Raw genomic sequence first — 16375 nt, 5'->3', positions numbered from 1 at the left:
GAATGGAAAGAAAAGTCCAAAACCAAAGCAAAAATTCAGTTAAAATGTATATTTTGTGGCATTTCTAATGACAAACCTCAATTTAGTTCATTTTAACAAAGTCACGTATCTGTTCTTTACCAAATTATGATGGTTGACTGTAACAATTATAACTTTTCTTTGAGTAAAGATAGGAGCCAGCCCTTTTGGATTTAAAAAGTAGAGATATTTGCCAAACAAATGACAATAAAGAAGAACTTTGTTTTCAATTTTCATATTTTATGTTTTCATTTCTGAAAACATGCAAATTAGTGGAGAATGAACGAGTATCGGTATATCTGCCAGTTTCGATGGCCAAATTATGAGCAGATAGATGAAATTTAGATAAAACAATTCGGTATTTCGGAGGTATATATTTGGTCAAATAGTATTGTATAGTAAAATGATTCACAATATGCTTATATAATATACATTTTGATGAGGAATCCAATAAGCCTCTCAAATGTTGCTGACTTTGGTCAAATAGTCGTTGCTTTATCAAACATAATATATGTTTATGATTATACAGATAGTGATGATTCCATACATTACCAAAACCGATAGAAAAAAGACAATGTTTAACATGGTTTATCCAATTGAAACAATTACCAGTGTTGCTATTACTTACATATAAAAGAGCGGAATTCAAAATACAGTTATTTGAGACCATTAGTTTAAGCCAATACTTTATCATTCTGTACTTCCTTAAACATTCTAATGGATACCGGCCTAATTCAAAATATACCATGGCGTTACAAGTTGATCTCTTAACTTTTAGGATCTTCTTATATAGCAACAGAGATATCACAGCATGCGGCAAAAACATGTATATATAGACATGATAAGCACTGCGGTACTAAGTATCTATAAATCATGTATTTCTATCCTGATTATTGCACATAGCTCACACATAAAGAAATTGTATATTTGAATAAATCATGATTTAAGTTATGAGTTATTGTACAGTATAGATACAAGAGCTACTAAATAGAGATTTAAAACACTAATGGGTGTAATATACCTAGAATCCCAGATGTTAATACTTGTGTAGCCAAAAAATAAAACTACCAAAACACCAAATATACTAATATAGTGTGAAATAAAAGGATATTCAAGCTGTCGCCAACTACCAACCAAGGATTTCCAAAAAAAAGTTTTCCATTGACAGAATCTGTTGTTACAGTACCTCTCCTGAGATAATCGATATATAAACATGTGTACAATGCTAATTAATACCAAATTATTGGAATGGACGAAAATCAGGTATGAAGGGCGAGTGGTCAATCCTAAAAGTAGCCACGATCAAAGTTGATTAACACATTACAGATAGGACACTTATCCACACAGACCAAACAATTATTACACTATGCACTGAAATTCTCATATTCATAAATTGTCATAAGATATGGTATAAATATAGTGTAATAATTCTCAGATACATTGTACCTGTGATATTTCTGGAAGCCATTAATTGGTTAGCATCCCTATGTTGAGAAGGCCCTATATAGATGATAATTATCATAACATTCCCTTTTACTTGTGTATACTCAGCTAAGAGTTTGTTATACTGTCTCCTTGCAAATATTGCCTACGGAAACAATTTACTCCGGGACGTTTGTGTTGCTTTTGTTCCGTTCTTTTTTTTACAATTATCACTGCCATACGTATGTCCTTATACCAGGACAATCAATGTCAAGTTAATATTTTCTATATAATTAATGGTCTTTTGTTCCTTGGGGTATCATTATCAGTAAATACTGTGCCAGTATCGTGTAAACAACCTAACATTTATTCACTTTTCAACGTTTAACAGTAATACCCCTTAATTTGTTTTAGCCTTGACAGTGGCTACACAACGCATTTGGTGGACACAAACTCTTATTTTTTTGGCGGGAGGCTCACGATTTTCAACACTTCTCACGAACTATGGAGGACTTACGATATTATATATATTTTTTTTGGCTTTCTCCCACGAAAACTTTGTCTTATAGAATCAGGTTGGGGAATCACGTGACTAAATGATATGTTTCACGGAAAAATGGCGGTCAACCATGCCACTTCGGACATACTTTCCAGGTAGGACAGCTTATATTGTTATTCAATCCTTATGATCTGTAGCCTTAAAACATCTTGGTATTGGTATTTATTTAACTGTGTACTCTTGTGATCATGCGATCGGCAATTTGAGCTCGGATATGCTTCACGGACAGTGGGGAATTTACTTAGAAATCAATATTTCCTGCAATTCTGCATATAATTTCACATGTATTACTCGATATAATGTTGTGGTATATAATTTCATTCCCAAATAGAGACGTTGTAATTAAAGTTTAACGATGCACTGAGGCCTATAGGTTGAGGTTCGAGTCTTATGTACAGTGGACCCTCGATAATCCGGACACCTTGGTTCCCAGCCTACACCGTCCGGATTACGAGTACTTAATACTTCGTTTGTTATGTTTTATAGGTATTCTTATATTATTACGTTAAGAATATTAAATAAACGTTTTTCTTTTTTCAAAATACGAAACATAAGGCCGTGACGTCTTTAATTGTGTACTATGTATGCACATAACTACATATCCCACTCTTGATCTGTCGTACGACAAATATTGCCTAACGAAGGATCAATCATCTACGTTCTTGGCATAAAAAAACTATGATAACAAATAGTTGTGAACATTTTATGAACTCATATAATTGTTATTTTGTATAATGTGTGTTTTTAATCACCATTTCCACAAGTCTTTGCTTTCTGACTCACAGACGTGTGTAACAACCACGCGCCCGTTCACGTCTAACTTCGTGCACAATATCACACACGTGTAAATGGCACATACCGTAGCCTTTATATCTTATACCACAGACGATGAATTCGAATAGATTCACACACATCTAAAATTATTATTAATTTTGTGAGTATTATCTCACTTTATTGTATCCGATACGCATAGCGATATATTAAGCATGCGAAACAAGTAAGGTATCTACAACATACATGTACGTACCCGTACCCAAACTCAAACTACATGTTTAAAAGCGTGTGGCTAAAATATATTGCGTATCTCAATTACAACACTGAAGTTTGATCTCCTAAAGAAAACTAATGAACCGTTACATGACTGCATGTACCCGTGTGGGAAAGGTGTTCAGGTAAACGCCCGTGGCTATGACCTGGCAGCCGTCGTTATGACAACACAGCCAGTGTCAAGTGATAGTGTGTGTATTGTACACATGACTGTAGCTGGCCTTGGATTTTCTTAGCACGTCGCGACAACAAATTGTCCGGATTATTGCGGGAATTTATTAACGAAAATTACATTCCGTTCCCAAAATGGAGTTCCGGATTCGGAATACAAATTTCCGGACTAGTGAGTATAAATACCGTTACGGAAACCCGTTCCCTGACATTTCCGTCCGGATTGTGAGTTTTCCGGACTATCGGCGTCCGGATTATTGCGGGTCCATTGTATTCCTAGCTTTCCACAAATAGCACTTAATAAATCACTTTCGAACTCCCTTCCCTGATCTGAATGGATGAATTTTGGCATCCCAAACCTTACAAATATTTCTGTTACCAGCTTATCAGCTACGGCGAGGGCTGTGTGGTCGACCAAAGGGAAAGCCTCTACCCACTTGGAAGAATAGTCTCCTACCACTATTATGATTTGTTCCCATTACTAGATGTCTGAAGACCTCCCAGGATATCAACCGCTATCCTTTCCATAGGGGCATTAGCCGATATCGAAGAACAAAGAGAAGCTTTATGTTTTACAGGACCAGTTTTACGTTTAGGACACGAATCACATTCTCTACACCAAGTTTTAACATCATCAGTTAGACCAGGCCAATAAAAATACTTTGTACTAACTCTATCGTTTTATCTCTTCCTAGGTGACTTGATGTTTTGGAATTGTGAAGATGCTGTGCTATTAAATTTTTCAACTCTTATATAAAAGGGAGCCACCAAACGATGCATTTAATTTCTAATGACATTTTCTGAATCGGTACGACAAAGTACCCCATTTTTGTCTAAGTCTAACACCTCCCTCATGTGAACATTTGGTGTCATTTCTGGTGTTTTTCTTTAAGAACCAAAAACATTCCTATATTGTAATCATCCCTTTGCCATTTCTGTAGCCTCTCGGTACCCTAGTTATCCAACCAAACTCCTAACTCAGTTTGCTTCATTTTTGAACTAGAGTAAACCCCCTTAGCCCTGGTACTCACAGGTTCCCTGTTTAACTGATCAAGATTTGTTCCCTCTGACATTTGAACTATCTGTTTTTTGTAGTAGGGCACCCATGTTTCTTATATGTGTTACTAGGTTTACGAGATAACCTATCAGCGTTGCCATGTTTATGTCCAGGTCGGTGCTGGACTTCTAGGTCATACAGGTCAATGACAGCCAGCCAACGGGCTAGTATACCTTCCACACTTTTAAAGTTCTTAAGCCAAACAAGCGATGCGTGATATTTCTTAACATGAACGGTCCACCCAAGACATAGTGCTTAAACTCTTTCACAAAGCACACTACTGCTAGTAACTCTCTGTGTTGTGCAGTAGTTTTGTTGTGATCGATTGAGAGTCTTACTCGCATAGGCAATAACCCTCTCCTCTCCATTTCATATTTGACTAAGAACCCTACCGACTGCGACGTTCGATGCGTCCGTATCTAAAATAAATTATCTTGGGTTGTCGGATAGCTCTGTATAGAAGAACATTTTTTCGCCTTCTTAAGGGTTTCAAACGACTTCTGACATTTTTCGTCCCAGAGAAACCTAGGGTTCTTACGCGTAAGCTTTGTCAACGGGGAAAAATATCAGAGAAATGACAAATGAATTTTCGATAGTATCCTGTGATCCCTAGGAAGCTCTTTACTTCGGACACGTTCTGTGGGACAGACCAATCGCTTACAGCGCGGACATTTTCTGGATCACAACTTATGCCTTCGCCGGATACCACATGACCCAAATAGGATACCTCAGTCTGGAATAGGTTACATTTTTTCGTTTTCAGTTTTAGATTTGCCTTTCTCAAACATTCGAAAACATCTCTGATATTCTGAAAGGCTACCTCAAATGTGTGTCCGAATACAACAACATCATCCAAACAACATAAACACTTTGTCCAATTTAGACCACCTAAAACTAACTGCATTAAACGCGAGAATGTCGCCGGAGCATTACAAAGACCGAATGGAAGCACGTTGAATTCAAACAGACCCCCATGAGTATTAAACGCCGTTTTTTCTTTGTCGCGTGGGTCAACTTTACACTGCCAATACCCACTAGCAAGATCTATCGTAGAGAACCAACGTGATCCACCCATTGCATCTAAGGCATCATCTATTTTCGGCAAGGGAAAAACGTCATTTTTCGTTGCTGCATTAAGCCTCCTATAATCTATGCAGAGCCGTACGCTACCATCCACATGAACCGACAAAGGAGAAGAACTAGGCTGAATAATTCCATCTTTCAGCATTCTGTCCAACTCAAACTCAACAATATCCTTCTGAGTGGGAGAAATACGCCTGGCAGGAATTTTAATTGGGTTTTGAACATCTGTTTCTATTGTGTGTTCTATTAAGTCCGTGTTTTTCAACTTCTGATAATTATTCCTATTGATTAATGGAACCAAATGGTTGCACACCTGACACACTTTGTCCACTCCCTGGAGTTCCCCCAATAACCGTATTCCGGTGCAACTTTGCAGTAAAGTACATTTTTGTACTTAAGTAAAACGGAACTCGGAACTAGTTCCGAATTCCGTTTAAGGATTTTTTTAAAATGAAAATTTAAAATTTAAAGTTTATGTGATTTGAACATATTACAAATGTTGTCTGTTGTGTTTTGTCATGCATAATGTATGAAAGAGTCATTAAAGGTGATAAAAACAGAAGGGACACGGAAAATGAGATAATACGCTAGAAACATTTGTATGTCCTATCTAAACATATACCAGTTTGATATTTGCTTATATTTTGTTTCTAAATAATAAAATTAATGAAAGCAATCTTCACATCTTTTCGACGACCGATTTTTTTTCTATGACTTATAATTACCTCCCTTGAGTTCCGATGAGTTGTGACGTCATCTGAGACAATCAACTACCGGAAGCCGGTGTGCCGATTGCGGAACTGTCAACATGCATGTGTATTTTAGCCACGGGTCTTAGTACTTACGGAAATACACACGGAGAAAAATATGTTATATTTCTACTTATTGGGTAGCGTGATTTATCCCCTACATAATGACACATTATTGACGTCATAACCTATAAAATGACGTCACTATATGTAAATGATGATGTCATAATAGTCGAGTACATATATATCATGTGGAGTATCATGTGAGGGGTTAAATATAAGGTCATTTTTCACGAATGAATAAGTATTACTTTCCTATTCAGTCCACCTTGGAGTAATACGACTGTGCATGTATGTAATTTATAGTTTACACATAAAATTAACCGGGGAGTTTTGATATACATACTGGTAATTTTGTGTGCTAAATAAGATCGTAGTGAAAATGGACAATTATTGCAGCCCACCTCTTTAGACCTACGTTTTGATGAAAAAAACCCATCTGTTTCAAGCATACGGAAACATAAAAAATACACTCAGATTATTTATCTGTTGTGTCTCCCCCGAACCCTCAAAACACCACAATGCTCGCCAATTTGGCCAATTTGCGTACTCATTAATTTCCTGTTATATTCTACATAGTACATTTGTGTATTTTTACCTAGACCCCTAAATCGTCTCATAGTGTTCAATAGGCTATCTAGTGTGTCCATATTGATATAAACTAAATAATTCTCAAATCACTGTGGACTGTTCGTATACTTTTAAAATTTACTTAAGGTCGACAGGTTTGTTATTTCCAAAACTGCGCACGCTTAGATAATATATAATGAAGCGGTCTTGTGAATGATTTGTGTTTTATAAGAAATATGTTGTTTCATGGCCCTGTGTTATATTAAACATGCATACCTTGTCCACGAGTACATGTCATGCATATTTGGTCATTGTATCTAGTACACAATTTACCTGTGTTTTGTCCCGTCTTTTTTATCGGTCGTGCGTGTAGTATTACTATTGTACATGTTATTCTTTTTTCGTACACGGAAAGCCCCGAAATTTTGTCGAATAAATTCGTAAAACTTATTACAGAACTTTAAAAAAATAAATAAGCCTAACCCTTTCTGTGCGGTGTTCTGAAGGATTACTGAGTCCCAAACAGGAAATAGAGGTGTGTAGTACATATATAAGGCGGGATAGGGGCACGTTTGTCGCGGTATTATAGGATTTTAGAAAGGGTATGAACTTATATTTCTTATTGTTGATATAAACTTTAAAGTGAACAGTCGGGCAAGGATGGCTAAAGTCGGTAAAAATGGTGTGAATGTAACCAGTATAATTTCTTATGAAATAGAAAAATAAAATCTCTCGTCAGAATCTATCTGCGTGCGAAGAAATTAATTTAAAGTATAGGAATCCTAAAACGTCCTCCCGGCTGACTATGTCCGTGGTTACATTTACACGCAGCCTCGCTTTCAATGCTTTCAACTTTCCTTTACTTTAATGGTCAGAACTGGGAAACGTAAGCAAAACTTGACCGTCGTATTAATATATGGGAACTTTTAGAAGGCCAATGAACGCATTTAGACTGATATTCTTTGCCCGACTATACACTTTAAAGTCAATGTTTAGAGTTTTAATTTACAGACAAAAGTCAAGCGTAACCTCCTTGAACCTGAGTTGACACATCCGTAGCCTACACGATGTCAAATGACTTTTGACCTAAAGAATATAACAATTTTATGGCCCAGAATATGACGATTAGAATGAGTAAACGATCGTTTTTATTTTATCAGGGTATGTTATAGATTGTATATTATATATACGGATACATGTCCACTTATCAATATAGCAATTACACGTAGCGCGACTGTTTTAAATATCTATAATCGCCAATACCGCAACACTGCCCCATATGAATTTCCCGGCTCTTGTCACAGCTGTTTGTCTCAGATGACGTCACGAATCTACGGCCACCTGGTGATATCAGGGGCGATAAGCGATGCGATCGTTCTAGACAAGGGTCGTTGTGGACTTCGTTTCAAGCACATTTTATGAAAATTACGTCAAATACAACCTGTATTTTTTGTTGGAAATCATAAAGTGCACCACAATAAACAAATATCAACACAAAAATAGCATATTTAAAATTTGTTTCTATCACCTTTAAATACGTTTTCAAATAACTCCTATTTCCGTTTAAATAAAAAATAAAGTTCCGGTTAAGGAGATTTTCAATCATTTTAGATAAAAGCAGTCAATGTGCTTTGGACATAATAGAAATGTTGCCTGTTGGCTTTTTAATGGATTAATATTAGTAAATCCACTTTAATTAAATTTTCGATAATCTCCTATTTCTGAGTTCAGTTTAAGTAAAACAACTCGAAACTAGTTCCGAGTTCCGTTTAAATTTTTCTATCTTTTTGGATAAAATGAATCAATGTCCTTTGGAAATAATAGAAATGTTGCCTGTTGTCTTTTTTCATGGATTACTAGTGGTTGATCCATTTTAATTATGATTTTGATCGATTCCAATTTCCGAGTTCCGTTAAAGTAAAACGGAACTCGGAACTCGGAACCAGTTCCGAGTTCCGTTTAAGGATTTTTTTAATAAACAGAACTAGGAACCAGACCTGAGTTTCGTTTAAGCCGATGCTGGTGTAGTCATTGCTGTTAAAGACTGAATATCCTGATGCTTATAATCGCATCGCAATACTAGTGCCTAATAGTTATTTGGTTGTCCGTCTGTCTGTCTTCCCGCCTGTCCGCCTGGTTGTCTCGCTTTTTGTTACCACTGTTTCTCAAAAGACTTAAAGGAACTGTTTAAAATTTCATTTGTAGGTTTTGCATACTGCATTTTGGGACCAATTGGTCAAATTGATGGCCGATAGGCATATATTTTGAATTTTGATAGTTGAAAATTGTTACCTTTATATCTTAGAAAGTACCAAAGTGATCGGTCTCAAATTTTATAGGTAGATTTCCCTAAGAATCTAGTAGTGCATATGACATTTTGACAAATTTTATATATTTACATGTATATTTATTTAGTTTCAAATGCATGCTTTTCAACTTGCATTGTCGGCTTTAAGTTTACGTGCTTTTTACTGGCGAATGAGCAGAGTTCGTTTATTATGATTCCCACATGTTTAATGAGAATATTTTATTGGACAATTTGACGTTTTTGATCCAACAAGCAATAACAGTTAAGGTCATTTATATCTAAACTCTTTTGAAGACGAATTCTTCTTCATCTCGCACGCATGGGGCAGCCAAATCTAATCAAAATAAGTAATTCCGCTCCACTACGATACTCTACGGTACTCTTCAAGACAAGATTTAAAAAACGCCCCGTTCGGGGTTACCTCCGCATGACCTCGGGCCTAGAATCAGAGCATACCGGGATATACTATATGCAGTCAGTAGCCGTTTTCGAGGAAATCAACCACACCGAAAATTTCGTATGCGACACGGTGATTTGAAGGAGAACTCGTTGTTTTGTCTTGTTTTGAAGATAATTCAGACATTGAAGGCCATCACCTCGAAGGGTCAGCACCACCCAAGAAGAAGGCTAGATCTTCAGCCTCCAAGTGTACTCTGCGGTCGAAGTCAAATCCTTCGAAAGGTCTCTTCTGGAGGACTCAGATACTGATCTTTCTTCCGCAGATGAGTCTTCGGGTTAGGAAACAATTCTCCACTTAGGAGGGTCTTTATCTTTCTCGTCACCATCTTTTTGTAGCAGATTGTCTGTTCGCCGTCCTCCCAAAGTCATTGGAAGGAAATCACACACGAGATCCGCCCTTTGCGTCAAGGTTTATCATCTTTCATCCATCGGGGGATCCTGAGAAAGCACATGCCATTCAGGAGGAAGAAAGGACCATGCTTTAAAAGGGTGCGGTCGAGGAGATACCTATGGTAGACTATACACCCGGCTTCTATTTCAGAATGTTTTTTATCCGCAGGAGGTTGGGAGCTTGCATTGGTGTCCCATCAGAAGCTGCTATTTGGTACTGGATTTCCGCACTTCGGGGAAGACATGTTCACATCTTCTCTTTGGCGTGGAACACCCGTCTGGTCCTGAAACGTTTGCTCAAAGTGGGCTTCATTCCTTCAAGAATCCGAGATGTACCCTCCCAGGACATTGTCTTCGGCAACCGTTTCAACACGGTTCAGGGTATTGTCCTTCCACATTTGGAGAAATTCGAAAAGGCCTCTGACATTCATCTCGGCCGGTCCAAAGTCAATTTTCGTTGGTTTTTCGGTGTTTTGTGTTGTCTCAACGCATTGGGTTTATCGGTGGTGTGCTCTGAAAGGCAATTTAAAATATCCTCCAGGGGATTTTGTTGTCCAGGCCAGCTTTAACCATGACCATGTTCACGGATGTGTTCATGTAAGGGTTGGGGGGCTTACCTTGAGTAAGCACATCGGTGTGCTGGAGATGATGGCTGTTCTGTTTGCTCTGCAGGCTTAACAGAAGATTCTGCATTTCAAGGGGGTTTGTGTGACTACGGACAACTCTACAGATGTCACGTATGTAGAGAGAAAGGGAGACGCGATATCACGTCCTTTATGCCCTCGCTATCCGTATTTTCGTATTCTTCCCATCTGTCAGGAAATGCAGTTGAATATCTTAGACAAGTATCTTCCAGGAAGGTTGAATGATCTGGCGGATAATCTCTCCAGGCGCCACCAGCCGGTTCTAACAGACCGGCAGCTAAATCCGTCGATCTTCGAAGGCATTTAACATGTTTGGAAAATAGAAATTCTAACAATAGCATGATCATCACCAATGCAATGAGCAGTCTACCATGAAAAATATGACGTTTTACCAACAAAAGCCTGGACGGTTAGAGGGATTTAATCTATTATATTTACAACGTTACGACAAAATTGAATCTATTAAGAAAAATACTATTTATTTGTTAATTGCGACTTTTTGTAGAGTCCATTAATTTAACTGAATTATAGCAACAACATTATTTAAATTTTGTTAAAGCAAAATCATGTATGTAAATTAAATATGGTTGTGTTGAAGGATCTGATAATTAGTTCCAGATTATATAATCATGAACTGTTTTACGTTTTATCGTTTATCGTTTTATTGTTTTATCGTTTTATCTTTACCGTTTTATGAGAGAATGGTCTAGGGGAATCTGGTGCGTCCATGATTATATAATCAGTGGTGTTGAATGAATCTTCCCCTTGGGATACTTATATAAAATATTATTTATCATCAATACATTTTGAATATGAAAAACAAATTATAAGCAGATTTAACATTTAGTGCTGGATCAACAATAAAATCATATTTGTTTCTATTGTATAACTTTCATTAAATGTTACTTTTTAGGATAGATCCTCGTCTACATTGTTTATTTACATTTCTTTACCTGCATGTTACAGAGTAAGCTCCCTTGTGGATATTTATTCATTGTAAGGTCATTATTTTGTGAACGAAATTCACGTCGATTCCTCTGAAATGAATGACGTTATGCTCGTAAACACATACATATGGCGTTACAATCCATACCTATCCGCAAGGGCAGATGACTCTGGTCTATAAACTTTGTACCGTGCCGCTAAAAAAGTATCGTCACATAGGGATTTCGTTTTGATGGTAAATAATAAAATGGGTTTTTTTTCTGTTTAATACTTCAGTAATTAAATGTATGAAGAATTATTTATAGTAGTTATGTGAGATGACTCTCTATACTACATCAGATGTGATTTTGTTGTTTGTGGGTTTTGAGTGTACTTTTTTTTGCGTTTGTCTGCACCGTGTACAGTATACTTTTGTATATTTGCACCACTGATGAACTTAATAGTTCAAAGTAAGAAAGAACTCAATTTATTTTGAATATTCACTTTTCAAGCCATTTAAGTCTCAAAATTCCAGTGGTAAGTTGAATTCGTGCTGCTTTTTGTTACAATACTCGATAAAACAATAGCTCTATATCAGTAATCAGTGAAAAACCAGAACGACAAGACAACAAATGAACCTTCATAACGTATATCGTGATATAATACGTAGTATATACATAGTAGTTTACACTTGTGAACCGGCTATATTAGATTTAAGTGTCATTCAGTGACCAATGCTAATATATGTTCGTATACACATTTAAAAATCCTAACGATTCGACATTATTATTCTGATCCAACAAAATGGACGTTTTCGTGCGATAAATGAATTGGTGACGATAGTTGTCTTTGTTATACGTGACTTGCCAGACACAATAGTTCTCTGGGATAGAACACGATCTCAAATACGCTTAACGTGCCTTTGTTTAAACTTTTGATACCATCGTCAACTCCTTTGGATTGACACGGATATCTCTTTGTTCTCCAATGAGAGGTCAAAGGTTAAGCGAGTCGCTGATATAAGTCGAGAGAAATATCAAACCTATCACAATTAGGTATCAGTATCATGTAATTGTATCTCTTTTGGCCGGTTAAACGTGCAAGCCTGGAATGGTCTTTAACATAATTACCATTGTCTTAAATTATAACCTAAAATCTTCATGACTAATTAAAGTGATATTCGTTTACTACTGTTCATTATGAAGTAATTTGTTGTGCCATTGTCCAGGTAGGATCAATTCAGGGGTCGGTTGTATAAACAATATTTAAAATAAGTGTTTGCTCTCATTGATGTCGACAGAGAGTGTTGTAAATAACTTTTTACGCTAGCGATTAGATTTTGCTTATATCATCGATGACCAGACCTCGCGAAAATAAATAGTTCTGAAAAAAACCGTCGGTAATTACAAGTATCATATAAGATTTTACTCGTAAGGATAAAATGTCGGCAGTCTGACAGGAAAAACAATACGTTGGTAAAAAAATATGTCTCCACTTTTCTTCCAAGAGAAAGTATAATCTAAATTACATATATGTATGTGTATAATGCTTGTTTTTTGTACAATACCAACCTAAAAGTAATTTAAATTTCATTCGGAATTATTTTAAAATTATATATTAATATTATAAATTTATTCTGGTTCTGGACCATAGAAATTCCTTATTATCAGGGTCATATAGATCCACAGGTAACAAAATTAATAGTCAATATCCATTATATCACATTATGACTCTATAAGATATTATTAAGATACTGGTATTCATATATTAGATATGTAATAAACATAATGAAAACTTGGAGATGGCTGGTACACAATATCATAGATAACTATAGAGTGAGTTTGGTCTTTTTATTTCTTTTATAAATACTGACATATACGTAAGAATAAGGAAACAGACAAACTACTATGTGTTAACATTATGTACATACATCAATAGAGAAAATTGATGTAAAGAATTGATGACCCAGAATTAACAAAGAAAACAACATCTATACGGCACCTAGTTAGTGGATTCGTCTGCAATGTTCCACGTGGGAACATGTTTTAATGATATCTAGGTACAATGTACATTGTTCAGAGACTGAATTCTATTTTGATGTTAGCCATAAAGCACAAGCGACAGGAAATGTTGTTCGACCCTACTAAATAATTTCTTGTTTAATGGTGTCTGAATTATGATAAAAAAACAATCGTTTACAGAAAACTTTTAACATAGCTACTTATTATAAACTATCGCAGTCACCAAAGCACTGCATTACACATATTAATTTCTAATGTCTTTTAGTAGATGTATGCCAAATCACGTCATCAATGTTGAACAGCTAACAATTCATAACTCATTAATTTGGAATTAGATATGCTATTGTCTTCTTTTATTTTTGTTACGTTTTAAAATAAATCCCTCCTCTACTGTAAAAGGGCATTTAGTATGAGTGTGTCAACACTGTAAGTACGTAAATGATTGTCCTTAGACAGATCGCTAATCAAATAGACTGACACGGATAATATCTTTACATTTGTAGAGATCACGTGATAGAATGACAAGTACGAATCTATTGATACATGTATATTGTATCACCCCTGTCAAATTCATACATATAGAACCTCGGTTAATTTGACGAGTTCGGTCGTCACTGTGGTCAAGGTTTAATTATCGACTGTGTGGAAGAAAAATGAAATTTCTGTTGACGATTTTTGCTACGTTGACTTCTTCAGCTACTGCCCAAACATCTACTGATGGAACAAACCTATATACAGCTCTTATGACCGGCTATCAGAAACATGTCCGGCCTGGTACGGATTATTCAGTTCCACTAACTATCAATGTCACGTTCGGATTAATCACAATTCAAGAGTTTGCAGAGTCCGAAGGGAAATTCGTCATCACTGGTTTCTTTACTATAAACTGGTTTGATGACCGCTTGACATGGACACCGGCGACATACAACGGTATAACAAATACCCTTTTATCCCAGAAAGAAGTATGGAAACCAAATATGGTTCTAGGAAATACTTATGATGGTCTGAAGTTTTTAGGCTTAGATGACTTCTACATCAGGTACATGTCCACTGGCCTAGCCACCTGGAGCCCTGCTGATGTTTACGAAGTCTCGTGTGATGTTGACGTGACCTTCTATCCCTTCGACAAGCAGACATGTAAACTTTTGTTTACTCCGTGGTTTTACATGCCGACGGAAATCTCCTTCCATTCCTTAAGGAATGATCTAGATCTAGGAATGTTTACGGAAAATTCAATATGGCAGCTCTTATCAACACAAATATCTATCGTTGAGAACGGATTTCAGATTGTAGAAATTGCTCTTTCATTTAAGAGACGTTTCGCTTTTTATGTCGTAAACATGATTTTGCCTCTGTGTTTGATGACGGCCATAAATTCTTTCGTATTTATACTACCGGTCGACTCCGGTGAACGGGTCGGGTTCTCCATTACAAACCTGCTGTCTATCGCCGTCTTTCTGACGATTGTAACAGATGCTCTTCCGGAAGCGTCTATGCCACAAATCTCCGTGCTGTGCTACCTCCTTCTCACGCAGTTAAGCATGAGTGTGATTATCATGCTTTTGACGATTTTATCAATTAAGGTCCACTTGTCAGACGAAGAAACTATACCTCAACACTACTTAAAACTCGTTCAGATAATGGGATCCAAGTGTCGGAAAAGTAAATCCGAAACAGCGGTTGTGACTCCGACCGTCGTCAGTGTTACTACGGCGCCGCAGTCACGCGACAAAAACGACAAGAAGGATGTGTCGAGAAAGAAAACGCCTGTCGAACAGAAGCAACTTACAACAGTGGAGGAAACCGACCCTAAAGGTGATGACGTTGAGATCACTTGGAAAATAGTAGGGAACGCATTCGATAAGGCGTCGTTAATGTTTGTCATTATGACGTCACTTGTGATAAACATGACGTTTATGGTATATCTTATCCATGCTTACTTCTAAGGATATTTGTTTTCCCGCGCTTTGTCAACATCAGCACTTCTTTGATTCAAGTTTCCATTTTGTTGTATTCGTGGGATCATTATTGCTTTGTTTTGATTTTAGCAGGTTTCGTTTTATCTATCGACGTAGATATCAGAGTAGCTTCGTGTATGTACCAGGATACTATTGATAACATTTGGAATTGTGAAACAATTGCAATGTTTTGCACCTTATTATGTGAACTTTGAATAAAATATGAATTGGGTCGAATCTACTTCTTTATTAAACATTTAATGGAGAAACTTCTTACTATAACGTGATTACACATCGAAAATTATTATGATTTTACAAAGTAATGGATTTAAAAAAAGAATTGACAAATATGATTATTACTTTGCGTTCCGTTACTTACTACACCGTTCTGCGACAAGGATGAACAGCGATGTCTTGCTCAGTGCATACATGTGAAATGCCCACCTTTCAAATTAATTCGCGGGGAGAGGTATTCGATGCTATAAACCATTTTGTGTTGTTTCTGTTAATTTTTATGTACCTTCATGACAATTAAAAAGAGTCGTTCTAAGATTCTTCATGAGACATTTCGTGTTTTGTTTCCATGGCAGTACAGACGAGACCTGAAAAGGCAAAACGGTATTTTATGATTATATGCCAAAGAAATAGGAGCAACGAGAAATATTGTTCGTTGAATTGCAATCATTCTAATCCATATACAGACTTTTTATAGTGAATTAGAACATTTATACCCTTGCATAGTGAAAACATAAATGTATGATACTACAAGGTTCAATGTTTGTATTTCACTTTAAAATTGCGAAATAATACCAAATATACATTAATTGCACTAAAATACACTGATTTATATAAATACTGTCAATTAAATAAATAAATTGGCTTTCAGTAACTGTTTTACTCCATTTAAGTTAGTATTTATATGACGAACTGACTGG

The 16375-nt window shown here is 36.4% G+C and overlaps 1 protein-coding gene across 1 annotated transcript; it reads left to right on the top strand.

Annotated features, from left to right (window-relative positions):
* The first annotated feature begins 13827 nt into the window (after positions 1 to 13827).
* Positions 13828 to 15677, top strand: LOC138331836 (acetylcholine receptor subunit beta-type unc-29-like). The gene has a single exon (XM_069279653.1). The coding sequence runs from the start codon at positions 14136 to 14138 to the stop codon at positions 15426 to 15428; it is 1293 nt and encodes a 430-aa protein (XP_069135754.1). The 5' UTR covers positions 13828 to 14135; the 3' UTR covers positions 15429 to 15677.
* The last annotated feature ends 698 nt before the right edge of the window (positions 15678 to 16375 follow it).

This window comes from Argopecten irradians, chromosome 9, assembly GCF_041381155.1.
Source record: "Argopecten irradians isolate NY chromosome 9, Ai_NY, whole genome shotgun sequence".
Lineage (NCBI taxonomy): Eukaryota > Metazoa > Mollusca > Bivalvia > Pectinida > Pectinidae > Argopecten > Argopecten irradians.
This window is presented reverse-complemented; position numbering and strand designations above follow the sequence as displayed.

Coding starts and splice junctions, on each gene's coding strand:
- LOC138331836 (XM_069279653.1), top strand. CDS start 14,136: ATGAAATTTCTGTTGACGATTTTTGCTACGTTGACTTCTTCAGCTACT.